The sequence below is a fragment of the Alosa alosa genome, chromosome 21, assembly GCF_017589495.1.
Source record: "Alosa alosa isolate M-15738 ecotype Scorff River chromosome 21, AALO_Geno_1.1, whole genome shotgun sequence".
Taxonomy (NCBI): Eukaryota; Metazoa; Chordata; class Actinopteri; order Clupeiformes; family Clupeidae; genus Alosa; species Alosa alosa.
This window is the reverse complement of record NC_063209.1, coordinates 3,027,380-3,039,866: the sequence shown is the minus strand read 5'-3', so window position 1 is coordinate 3,039,866 and position 12,487 is coordinate 3,027,380. Positions and strand designations below refer to the sequence as shown.

The 12,487-nt window shown below is 40.5% G+C and overlaps 2 protein-coding genes across 2 annotated transcripts; both read right to left on the bottom strand.

Moving 5' to 3' along the window:
- Positions 1–1,093: 1,093 nt before the first annotated feature.
- chic1 (cysteine-rich hydrophobic domain 1) lies at positions 1,094–7,478 on the bottom strand. The gene is made up of 6 exons (XM_048232334.1): positions 7,289–7,478; positions 6,229–6,283; positions 4,809–4,964; positions 3,616–3,672; positions 2,979–3,038; positions 1,094–2,665 (listed from the first exon to the last, which is right to left on the bottom strand). Exons 1-6 carry the CDS (start codon positions 7,429–7,431, stop codon positions 2,615–2,617), a joined length of 522 nt encoding a protein of 173 aa, XP_048088291.1. The 5' UTR covers positions 7,432–7,478; the 3' UTR covers positions 1,094–2,614.
- A 1,314-nt stretch (positions 7,479–8,792) lies between these two features.
- On the bottom strand, positions 8,793–11,535 carry cdx4 (caudal type homeobox 4). The gene is made up of 3 exons (XM_048231925.1): positions 11,027–11,535; positions 9,309–9,454; positions 8,793–9,207 (listed from the first exon to the last, which is right to left on the bottom strand). The coding sequence occupies exons 1-3, from the start codon at positions 11,460–11,462 to the stop codon at positions 8,974–8,976; spliced, it is 816 nt and encodes a 271-aa protein (XP_048087882.1). The 5' UTR covers positions 11,463–11,535; the 3' UTR covers positions 8,793–8,973.
- Positions 11,536–12,487: the final 952 nt, after the last annotated feature.

The following is a 12,487-nucleotide window of genomic DNA, read 5'->3' as shown; positions in this document are numbered from 1 at the left end:
AATTTGTGCCATCACCAGACCAAGGGGCACAGAGACAATAATTCAACTATATAACACATAAACAAATCATATTTCAAGGGAGAGATGTCAGCTGTGATTTACAAGTGTTGGGGACTTCACTGCACAAAAGCCTCAGTGAAACCCCCTCTGGCGGCGTGGAGGGCCTCTGTTCTGGCACATTCTCTCAGATGTTTGTCGCCTCCCTGCTGCTACAGATGTGGAGGCAGCAGCTGCTGTAAAGAAAACAGGAGGTGCAAACAGATACGCCACCACTACACTCTGAGCAGCACTCTGCAGCGCCCTCATGGACTCCAGACAATAGTCTGAAGTTTCCCACCTACTGTAATGCCAAGATACTGCTTTTGCCCTTCCTCCCCCAATGGTCAGTTCAGTTCAGCATATGAGACACTGCCCCCTGGGGGCAAGTTGGGTACCAGGATGTCTTTTGGGAGGATTTCAAGTTTGATGTTCATGTTTGTTTGTCTAACTGATAATAGCTTGGTTTTTAACATTTTAGATTTCAGATATTAGATTTTAATAGTCAACATTGGTGTATTCAAACAATGTCAGCATGTTAAGATCACTGTTCAGAGAATTTCAATGTTAACATAATGTTTAAATATTTTTTGTTCATCCCAGAACATATATCTGGACATTACTATACAGTTCTGTAAGTAAGGGGAATATTCCTTGAGGATTCTTTGCCTCGGTCCCACACCAGAGCCAGGGGGCCTGCCAAACACTGCAGAGGGGGGTTGGGTGGTGTCAGAAGTAGCTACAAACCTGCTCTTAATTTTTTTTAAGTGGTAAGCAATTAGTGCCTTGGATGTTAACGATTCAACACCTTGTTAAGCAAAACAAATTGTCAGAGCATGAGGCCATAGTTAGCCAATTAGATCACCTAAAGTGTAACTGCGCTATAATCCTGTAATTTTACAAGCAGTATGTTTTTTTTTTAACAATAATCTAACAGCTACAGTCATTGCTATGTAAATAAGGGAGAATGTATTATAAGCCATGCATTTTAAATACCCATCTTTAAATGTTTGTAGAGGACAGACTCAATTTGTAAAACATAAAACACAAAAGCCAGTTTTGGGAAAAGAGAAGTAAAAATCAACCATTTATTTAAGCCTTTTCCGTAGGATTGGGTAATGACAGACATTTACAAGAACTCTAACAGGACCAATACTGAGAGGAGATTTCTGACTCCCTGTTAGACCGATATATTAATGGCAAATTAAACCATTGTCCTTGAGCACAGCTCTTCTCCAAGGTTCATCTACAAGTCCGAGAGGCACTCTAATGCAGCGGGCTGACTACATATAAAGGGAGGGAGATTAACTGGTGAGTGACACACTTCAGAGGGCAAACTTCCTCAGCGAGTGCTAGACAGTGTCCACATGTGGCACAGTTAGCACATCAACAACATAAGTAAAATGTGAAAGGTTAACCCCAAGACTATGACGCTTGAAAATGGCAGGAGCGAGAGGATACAACAAAGTGCAGGGGTTTTTTAAATGGAAAAGGAAACCATCACATGATGACACTTGAGTTGAAATAGATGACACTTCTGCTTGTTGTGAAATGGCTTCCTTGGTTGGCATGACCATGCTTCCACAGCCAGTGGGTATCAGTGTAAAAGGCCCAGTCTCTGGGAGTCAGCCAGAGAGTAGACAGGCACCCTCACCTCCTCCATCACTCAAGTGCAATGTTCAGCCTTAAACTCTGGCAATATGTACATCAAAGGTTATGGCTTTCTAAGGTACACGGGTCAATATCACTTGGAGACATTATGGAGACACTTGTTCATTAACAAATCTATAGTACAGGTATATATTGGCAAAACAAAAAGACAAATGAACTCTGCTAAACATTATGTAAACATGGCATACCACACTGTACAGCTTATCCAAATATATATTTACAAGTCAGTCATGTGACATCCCCCCTACACGTAGCCCGAGGAGAATCTCCAAAAGTGCAGGAAAACCATGGTGCTGACTTCTGTCACAAGTCCTAGTCCAAGCATCCAGACCATTCCACACCTCCTTTTCCCCGATGTGGGGAAAGAACAACTGGTTTCAGAAGGCAATGCCCAAAACCTCACAGCAGAACCTGTTAAACGGTAAAACAAGTTCTATACAGCAAATCCTCCCTGTCGTCCACTCATCTCATTAGAAAAAAAGGTTGTCATTGAACATAAGGCAAATACGCACCAAAAGGTGACCTGTTCTTACAAAGATATCTTGATACAACATGTGAAGAGGACTGATGGCTCTTTGGGGTAAATGCACTTTTAAACAGTTTCAGTTCTCTGTTGTCTTTTTGTCTTGAGAATACAATTGTCATCGTATGTAACAAAACCAAATGTTTTTCAGTGCAACAAAAGGAGCGTTTCTACTACATCAGGAAATGTGCAAAATCTGCTCTAAAACAAAGTGACAGTGTTGCAACTTCTACTGTACAAGGTACGGGGAGGGGAGACAAGAGGTTGGGTTAGGGTGTGGAGGGGAGCTGTCCAGATGCCAGTGATGACCCTCAGTCCAACATATGTACAAGGCACTAAGGATGGGAGAGAGGGATACAACACCAGAATCTGCCCGCCGGCTCCTCAGTCTGGCCGAAAAATGGGATATTTGGGTAAGAATTCTATAAGAATCACCTGTGGAAACAAGGATGCATATAGGCAGATGAGACATAAATAAGGGGGAAAAATGTAACAGTGCACAAAATCACAGAAATATACTTTGCTGCATATCAATAAAATAAAACCACCAGATTTTTAAATCATTTCAACGGTGTGTTTTCCTCTAGCATTGAACCAGCATTAGAATGAATGTACTAATCAAAATGGCACAATTGGTGTGCAATTCCTCTGTGATAATAGGGCTAGTTACAATTGCCTTCTAGAAGTACACACGTCTATAAATATCACTGCATAATCATACTGACAGCAGAACTAAGTTCTCACTCACATATTCCATCATGTTGCTGCTCTCACATTTCCTCTTGCTGAGTTTCCAGTGCAGTCCCAGCTGGTGAGGAACAGGGTTACATAGTCACACAGAGCTACCCAGAGGCCAACTACAGCCACACACACACACAGACAGACACACACACACCACAGGAAGAGCCTGCTCTCTACATCAGTCACCAAATCTGACTGAGCACCTGAGGTCTGTAAGGATGTTTTCTTCTAGTCTTTCAGGGCCTTGAGACCTGGACTGTCTGGAGAGGTCAGCGAGTGGTCAGTGCTCCAAGTGGTTTTGTTAATGTGTCTGCGCGGCTACTGGCTGTCCATCACAGCCGCCGAGACACAACACAATTAACGTGGCTTTTTTACCCTTCTTTAAACTGTTGACCTCTATAGACCACTGGTGGCACTCTCAGGCCTCTATCAATGGATCAGACAGCAATGTCTGCAAGGGAAATGAGTGCTTGGAAGGGTCAAAGTTGACCCGTGTTAACAATCACTGTTCACAACACTCTTAAATTCACTCTTAAAAACTTTCACCAGGAAGACTTAACCTATGGGGTCAGCATTTGACACTTTGTATGTTGCCAACATTAGGGTTTGATGTGTGGCCAATCGCCTGACTGTGTTCTGCTTACCTTGTGATACAATCGATTGTTTTCCCATTCTAACAACTTCTGAATAGATCTTCTTGTCTGCGGAAATAAACACACACACACACACACACACACACACACACACACACACACACACACAAACACACACACACAAACAGTTAAAATCTGCACAGGTAAATCACTCTGTCAGTAAAGGACAACAAAATCCCCAGTTGGAAAGAGCAATTTATGGACTAAAGATCTTTAAACAGCTCATAATTTCTACACCATGGCCCACAACAACACCACTACCCTATATCAATACCCAAGATTATTCCTCTACAGGTAAATGATGGATATGGCAATCTTACATCATAATGGATTATGAAACAAAACCACTTTGATCGACAATAATGTTTTCTTTTCTGTACGCTCACATGTTATTTTCAGAGATAAACATATGACTAACACTGTTCACAGCACTGCTCAGGTTTGGACTGGGCCCAAATCAAGCAAAAATCAAACCTGGGCCGACCGATTGTCAGGTGGTGAAAAAAGGGAGTTCAAAACAAACAGTAAAAAATGTCATTGTAAATCCTGGCTCTAAATATTACATTAAGGAAAAACTCTGGTGCAGGCTAAACAATAAATAAGCAGCATAGAATATTTAAGATAAAAGACAGATTTGAGTCTTGGTACTCACAATTGGGAAATATACACTAGCATGGGAATAGACTTAACTCAGCGCAGTGTTAACTTTGATATTATTAGTCCAGCCTTATCAATCACATTGATCAGGGATTCCTAACGTTACTTCCTACTTTGCCTGACCGTTTTACAAACTGATAATGAAGCATATCAGCAGTCAGGAAACAATGATACCTTTGCTGTATAAACTGACACATTCTTTTGCATGTCATTTTTTGATGTTTTGATTTTTTGATATTTCCTACTACTGATTTACCACTTTTGATTTTTAAATGAATGTCATCCCCTTTTGTGTCGCTGATTGACCCACCATCCAGGTGACGGAGGGAAAAGTAAACACGTTGAGAGTAACCAAACAAGTTACTCAGTGAGATGAAAATGACTAGGCGGGCGGGGCCAGGTTATGTCACTCTGCCTCGGATGCAAGAGAGTTCTCTAAGAGGGGAACATAAGGACTATAACCCTGACCAAAGGGCCATAACCAAAGGACCATAACCCAGACTCAAGCACAAAGGCTGGAGACTCACTCTCTTGTTGAGACAGATGACGGGCCACAGACTGCAGCCCACAGTGCAGCAGCAGCACAGACAGCCACACAGAAGCCACTTCACATTGACGGGCAGGTTCTTCTTCAGACAGGCGTTCACCCGGCTGATGCTGGTCTTGAACTCCTCTGGAGCCACCTGCGCCGTGCAGAGAGAGGAGAAGAAGAGGGTGATGAGGGTGCATGAGGCGAGGGGCAGAGGGACAGAGCGTTTTGTGCTTTGAGAAACGTCATTCTTTTTCTTCTGATCGCAATATTAATATGATGGAGAAATGGGTGGAAAAATGGAGGTCTGTGACTGTGTTGTTTGATGTACAAATCTCAGATCTTCTCCCAACTGGGGTATAGCATAGAAAGAGGGAAAGAATATATAGGCGGAGGTCTGTGGAGATTTTCAGATATCAGATGAGATCTTCAGTTGTGTGCTTTTAACTAGCTAACCAACCTCTTGTAGTGTCAGGGCAAAGGAGGGAACAAAAAAGGGCAGATAAGCTCATGGCCTGTGGCTGTGCCGTCTAAACAACATGAATGGATGCTCATTCCTCTCTCTGGGTATGTACGCCATAAAACTGGGGTCGTAATCTTTTATGACAGGATGCAAAGGTCTCTTTGCAAACAGAGAAAGACCTCGAAATAAAGCCCAGCAGGCCTGATCCGCACCCTTCAATCATCATAATCGTGACCTCATCCATCACATGTCACCCAGGGTCACAATACCGAAGCACATTTTATTGCCCCGCACTTCCCTCGGCCTGTTCTGCCCCCTCCAGCCTTTTTGTGTTTCTGTGTCTGACCCAGGAAGCTCCTCTTTCTTGTGCGCACCCCAGTCTTTTATGTCATTATTTTGTCACCTGGAGTTGTGTCCTCCCAGCACCAGGTCCCGACCAACGGAGGACACAGAGATAGCTTACTTATTGACAGGGCAGTGCCACGGCACAATCAGCTAGCATTAGACACACTGACGTGCATGACTGCAGATGCATTACTATCAGATTGGAGACACTCAAAAGGCTTGAAAGAGCAAATTAAGGACTGCTTGATTTGTCAAAGGCTTATGGGAACAATAGCAGTCACCAATGATAGAAGGATAGAGTCATTTTCATTTTTGGAAATGTGAACACTCTTGTGTACAACTGTCCAATGTGCCACAGCAGGGGTGCAGGTTACATCTGATTGTAACAAAACATCTGTAAGAAAAACTAGCAGCTATGCTATGAAGGACATTTAATGTATAATCTGACTATATTACAGCTGCCTTTAAATTATGCAATTATACACTTCTGCGTCTTAAAATGAGAACATTTAATTCATATTATTCAACCATTGCTTTGTTTAGTTGTGCTCAATCAATTGTAGCCAACTGATTACACCAGACTAGAGATAAATACTAAATTGTACATTACCTTTCCTGTGAGAACTGAAGGAAATTCTGTATCAAACTTATTGCTCAGGCCAAACCTGTAGATAATAAAACATGAAAAGGTTCAGAAACATGAATTAGAATGGCTGATTACCGTAATCAATAAAAAGTAGAATATACCATAATTTATTGGTGTGTTGTTTGTATGTATGTAGCATGAACTACTGCTTCAATCAAACAAACCTGAAATTACTTGGAAACACAATGGTGTGCATGCACTCAACACTGTTTCTCTGCATGTGTGTGTGGTGTGTGTGTGAGAGTGTGAGGGAGAGAGAGAGAGAGAGAAGTCGTTTGTTGGCATTTGAGGTATTGTGCATTTCTGAATGTTAAACTACACTTAGAATCGAGGATGATGTGTTTCTTGTAGCAGGCGAGTATGAGTCTAATACTACGAATATATGGGTTGCCCGAATATAAAATTAGAGGGAAAAAAAATATGATAGAAAAAGTTATCTTTAACCTTTACGAGTCCTCTGGTCTGGGCCCTAAACCTCAAATACTATAACTGTAACCTGAAATACTATAACTGTAAGACAGCCGATTGTGACATGTGCATACTAGCTTATAGAAACGCCTACAGCAATAAATACATATTTTCATTGCTCTTTGACTTTTCCTTTTTTTTATCGTGACATTTGTTTTAGCAAAGAACAAAATCGGGTATTCAAAAAGGGAACTGATGGTCAGATTGTGGATTGACAGTTAACTAGACGGTCCATACTTGTTTTGAAGTCATAATGTAACGTTAGCTAGCTAACGTCCTTCCGAGTAACGGGGCAGAATTTATGCATGGCTTGCAATAAAGCAATAAATCATTGCTCGCACGACTGAATAGTTGTCAGAGACAATGCTTTGCTAAAAGTGATTACTGTCAAGAAACAGAACATTCGTTCTACACATTGGTTTGGCCTACTTGTGTTTCCATTATATCATACTACGAATGACAAAAACATGCACTCTTGGTTAGCAGAGAAGCTAGCTGACCTATCAATGTTCAATTAACAATCGTTACCGATATCCTGGACTAATGACTAACTTACACGGTGATGTGTCCAGCTCCTCGCATGATGACAGGTTCAGGGCAGTATCTTGCGAGGTGCTCTTCACTAACTATCCGTTCATCTTCTTCGTCTAACTCATAAATGGTATCAAAGTCCGCCATGTTGGGCAGTAAGACGCTCATGACGTCTCTAGCGCTTCCAAGATGACATCAGGCAATGTGTTCACACGCGCCACCAGAGCACAGGTGGCGCGGGAAATTATTACAATGTAGCCAGTGAAATAGCTGAAGAGGGATACAATGTATCAGTCATTGGCCTTTGCAACATGTAATTACTTCTGTAGGCCACATTTACAGTTCGCGAAAAGGCACGGGCGGCTAGGCTTATTGCTTTTAATATTAAACTGAAAGAAACGTTTTATGGTAGGCCTAGTGAAAAGCACACTGCTCTTGAAATGTAGGTCTAGGCTAAGACTTAGCTTACACCATAGCAGATTGAAGTTGTATATAGCGCAAATGGCTAGGCAACTCTTAATAACACTCTATCCATATTATGTTTTCTTCCCAGGCAGAAAACAGGCTATGTGGGGGGCCATTTTTCAAATGTGTGCATTTGGCTCTGGACCACTGAAAGAGGCTAAGGCAGATGGTGAATCATTTGCCATTAAACTGAGTTTCTAATATGGCAAAATTATGAGAACAGGTAGCCAAAAACCTAGCACTGGTAGACTATGAGTAGCCAAATGCCTACCTTTGGTCTGCCTTAACTTTGTTATGATTGTTTTGAGCAGTAGAACTAACCTTTGTACAGTGTGAGAAAAGAGTGAAACTAGGCTTAGGCTACATTATGTGACCTTTGGAAAGTCTAGGTTGAATAGGTACCTACATCTTTGACAAGCCTAACAGCCTGAATGGTAAATGGAACTGAGCAAAAGTTCAGTGAAGCCTATTTGAGGAAAAGTTTAGGCCTATTGCTATTTCAGAGGGAAATACACTAGCTTCATAAAATCTCACTTTGAACATTATTATACACATATTGTACACCTTATAATTGTAACTTTTTTTTCCTGAGTTGACATAATTCATTTCAAATTTTGGATCCAGATCAATTTTGTTGCCTGTAAGAAATACCCAAGCAATCAACAACGTTTCTCAGTAGCCCTGTCTGAAAGGAAGAAGAGATTTATGTAAGTTACTTGTAAAAGCAATTTATTTACATATGACCACATCACACAACGACCTGAATCACTGGTAGTTCACCCCTCTTTCATTTAAAACAATGTGAAAGTGTGCTTGTGAAAAAATGGGGCAATATTGCATATTGGCAAGCACTTTAGACATTTAACATTCGTAAAACACTGTACCGGATTTTCTTATTTATTTACAAACACCTATACACTCACCACAGACAAGAAAACGATATTTATATCTTAATTGATCAAACACAAAACAAACCATTAGAATATTTAGTTTTTTTTTGACCAGACGTACAATGTTTTCTTTTTTTTTTAATAAAAAACTATTCTATTAAAATGATATGTCAAGAGCCTCCTGCATTGCGTTGCAAATAAAACTTGATTGTTCCTTGTTTTAATCCACAAGATGTGATCTTCAAGACGTCTCGTAGAATTTTATAATCCATGAGGACCACATAGGCTAAGTCATGCGCACTGCCCTTTCAGCGTGCGGAGTGCTCGATTAAATTGGATGATCCCAAGTTCGAATTTACTGTGTAACAGTAACTTGTTGTATGTTCCTCATCGATGGTAAGGTGTTCATGCCTGTTGGTGGATAGAGTGAACCATGTATATCCGACGGACTCAGAGACCCAGGCACAGGTAGAGGGCTCACCGAACCTGGGTCACTATGTACAGACCCTCCGCTGCCGTCAGATTGGCCCATTTTCTTTTTGATTAACTTTCGCTCCTTGGCTCTGCGATTTTGGAACCAGATCTTCACCTGTGGAAATTCAAAGACGTCACATATGGAATCGAAGTAGCCATAAAGTTGTATGTGACTGAACTGAACTGGCATGGCATAGGCCACATTTCATACATTACCTGTCGCTCTGAAAGTCCGAGGCTCACCGCCAGCTCTGCCTTTCGTCTGATGGTGATGTAACGGTTAAAATGGAATTCCTTCTCCAATTCAAGCCTCTGATGATCGGTGTACACCACCCGATATTTCTCTTTTGTTCTTGTTTTGCCTAGAATTAAAACAGATTGATTTAATTTGCACCGCATCAAATATGCATAGAATTATTTTGCTACCTTATAGGCTACAGAATACATTGGTTTAAAAAAACTTGTCTGTGCTTTTCTGTGCTAAGTGGAATGCACTGAATTTAAGTGTGACTTAATATATATATATATAAGTCACACTTATATATATATATATAGCCCTATAGCAGTTCAAAATATTAGCAAGAGCGATAAATAGCAAATTGGAGCCATTGTGCGTAGTGCGCCATTTCGCCTCGGCCAGTTATGTTAATTGTGCCTGTGATCTTCTTTGAAGTCAAGTTATGAACAAACTGCCGAACAAAGAGACTTGGAGATATTACCCAAACTCCACGAAGGTGTTAAAAAGCAACACACGACCCACAGAGGGTTACAAGGCGATACTATCTCAGATCCTTTCCTTAAGGTCTGGTAACGTTGTTTGATTTAGGAAAATTTTAACTCAACAACATGTAGGCTAATACATCAACATATAGCTTTGTCAGCCACAGGTATAGACTATATTCAGTTAGTGGTTGGAAATTGTTTATGAAATGTATATTTGGGGGTCGTGATCAACTTGTTGTTTTCGTTTTATTTATTCATTGTCATCGAACTAGTTGAAATTATTGATTTGATTTGAGGGAATTGTTTTCATGTTGCATCAAACCACTTAATTTTAACATGCACCAGGGACAGGCGATCTTTATATGCTGTGAAAATTGTCACCCTTTTCCGGCAGCATGACTTTTGAAGAACCGAGACAGAGGAAGACACTTGGTGCATATCAAAGTAAAAAGGAGGTGTTAAAGGGGGCCGCCGCCTGAACACATAGATAACCCAAAAACGTGGGACAATGTAGATGGGAAACGTAGACCTCACATTCAGTTTACAGGAGTTGAGAAATTAGCATTACAAGTAAGCCTGGCGCCATTTCCCAACACCTAGGCCTACTTCTACTGACAACTGTTAACATGATAAAAAAATAGATTTATGTTCATGTCATGGCCTATATTAGATTTTTTAAAATCCCGACAATGTATGACAAATTGGCCTACATTGAGATTTAATACATAAAGTACTTATAATGACACACACATGTCCTTTTTAGCAAAGAGTAATTCATTTCCAGCATTTTCTGTATATGTCAAATTGTCATTGAACCACAGCGCACCAAAGATTTTGTCAACTACCTGCACAATCAACTTAGGCCTACAAGATGACAACCACATCAGGCAATTTTCTATGCTATTCATGGATACCCTAATATAATTTCAGCCACCTTTATCAGAATGTAATTACTGAAGATGCAATGAATTACCCGCATGTTTATTAAACAATAAACTAAATTGATGAATTACCTGCATCTTCATTACCTGATGACCTAAAACCTTTGATGAAATAAAGCACAAGAGGCAGGCCTATTAAAATGATATCTCAACTTGAACACAATTTTGTCCGCCAGACACAAGCAGAACTATCTGCCACTATTTTAGAAATGCTTATGACAGCATGCAGTTAGTAATAAAAAGACATTTTTAAAAATAAATCCAACTCACCTGTTGAAGACGACTGGACAGTTTTGCTCATCCACTGATAGGAATTGCGCTTTTCTCTGTCTGGAGAAAGCTGGGCCGCGGATATATTTTCTGTAGGTGGAGGTAATACAGCAGATCCTGGAGCGTGCATGGGATTGTAATCAGTTGAGCAATAGGAAACTTGTCCCGTAGAAGAATTGCTCATGGGTGCCGATATAGTATTAGGGGGTCCCAGACTATAGGCACCCCAGTCCTCCCTTGGTGCACCATAAGGAGCTCCCCATGCCCCCGTAGATTGATGGTGCGTGTCCATGTTGGGCACATGATGATATCCAGTAAAATCAGAATATTGAGGTGTTGAAACGAAGTTCTGTGGTGGTAAATTGATGCTGGAACGACGTACAGGTCCTTGGTGGTACATGCTGCTCTCTTTATCCAAAAGATATCCCACATACATGATTCGATTTTTTAATATCCAAAAAACGTTTTTAAGGCAACATACTAGCCATACAACTGGCTAGTTAACACAAATCAACCTGTTGACTCTTTAGACCTCTAGTCCAAAGAAGCTCCGCAGAATGTTGATGCGACGTAGTCCTTGCGTTGGGTCAGTCAAACATGATGTGGGTCTGTTGACAAGGTGGTGGCGGCTAAGGTATACCAAGTTCTTCCTGACGTCAGACAAGACTTCAAACCCTTCAGATTTGCATTCAAATGAAGGCCCAATAACGCCGCCGTGGCCAGATTCCCCTAGCGTCGTTTGTATGCAGCAACTGAGGAAAACAATAAGAAGAGTACATTGATAGACGTTGGTCTGAAAGCATAGGCCTATATTTGGCATAATGAGTAAGATACATTTAAAAACCATGGTTTTAATATAGCCTATGTCATGTCATGTCTGCACTGACTGAAATGGGAGTGCCACCATGATTAGATCAAACATTTTTATTTATTTAAAAGTAGAAGAAAATCTCGTCATCAGCACCATCAAAATTATCATCAACAATAAGAACACTAGAAATAATTATGAATATTATGTTTATCAGCCTATATTTTACTTATTATATATATTATATTAGATATATTATATATATTTAAATATATATATATATATAATATATCATTATTATTATTATTTTAAATCACATGACATTTGTAGTTTTAGAATTGGCTACAACAATAATAGCACTATATTGCCCTGATGAGGCAAACAATGACATAAAACGATTTGCAATGGCAATTACATATTAGCGTTTAAGTCAAGCAAGGCCGTTGGAGAGCGAGTTGTAACTTGGGAATGGCACTTCTGCAGAGTAGCCTACCCAAGCCACGTTTCTCGCCTAAGATCTTCTGTTGCAGAGACGTGGCAGCTCCTGTAGTTGGGCGAACTTTTCACATTCGATAGTGTTCACACATTTACACTTACAGGTCACACTTCACAGCTAATTCCGGTTGAAGGGAATCATGTAGTTTATCAGACTA

Bases quoted from the DNA above. Each gene is read 5' to 3' on its own strand.
- chic1 (XM_048232334.1), bottom strand. From the start codon at position 7,431: ATGAGCGTCTTACTGCCCAACATGGCGGACTTTGATACCATTTATGAG. The intron at 3,673-4,808 runs GTGAGTCTCCAG...TTATTTCCGCAG, and splicing joins TCATCTGTCTCAACAAGAGA to ACAAGAAGATCTATTCAGAA. The intron at 2,666-2,978 runs GTGAGTGAGAAC...TTGTTTCCACAG, and splicing joins GCAGCAACATGATGGAATAT to GTGATTCTTATAGAATTCTT.
- cdx4 (XM_048231925.1), bottom strand. From the start codon at position 11,462: ATGTATGTGGGATATCTTTTGGATAAAGAGAGCAGCATGTACCACCAA. The intron at 9,455-11,026 runs GTGAGTTGGATT...TTTTAATTCTAG, and splicing joins TGTCCAGTCGTCTTCAACAG to GCAAAACAAGAACAAAAGAG. The intron at 9,208-9,308 runs GTAATGTATGAA...GAATTTCCACAG, and splicing joins TCGGACTTTCAGAGCGACAG to GTGAAGATCTGGTTCCAAAA.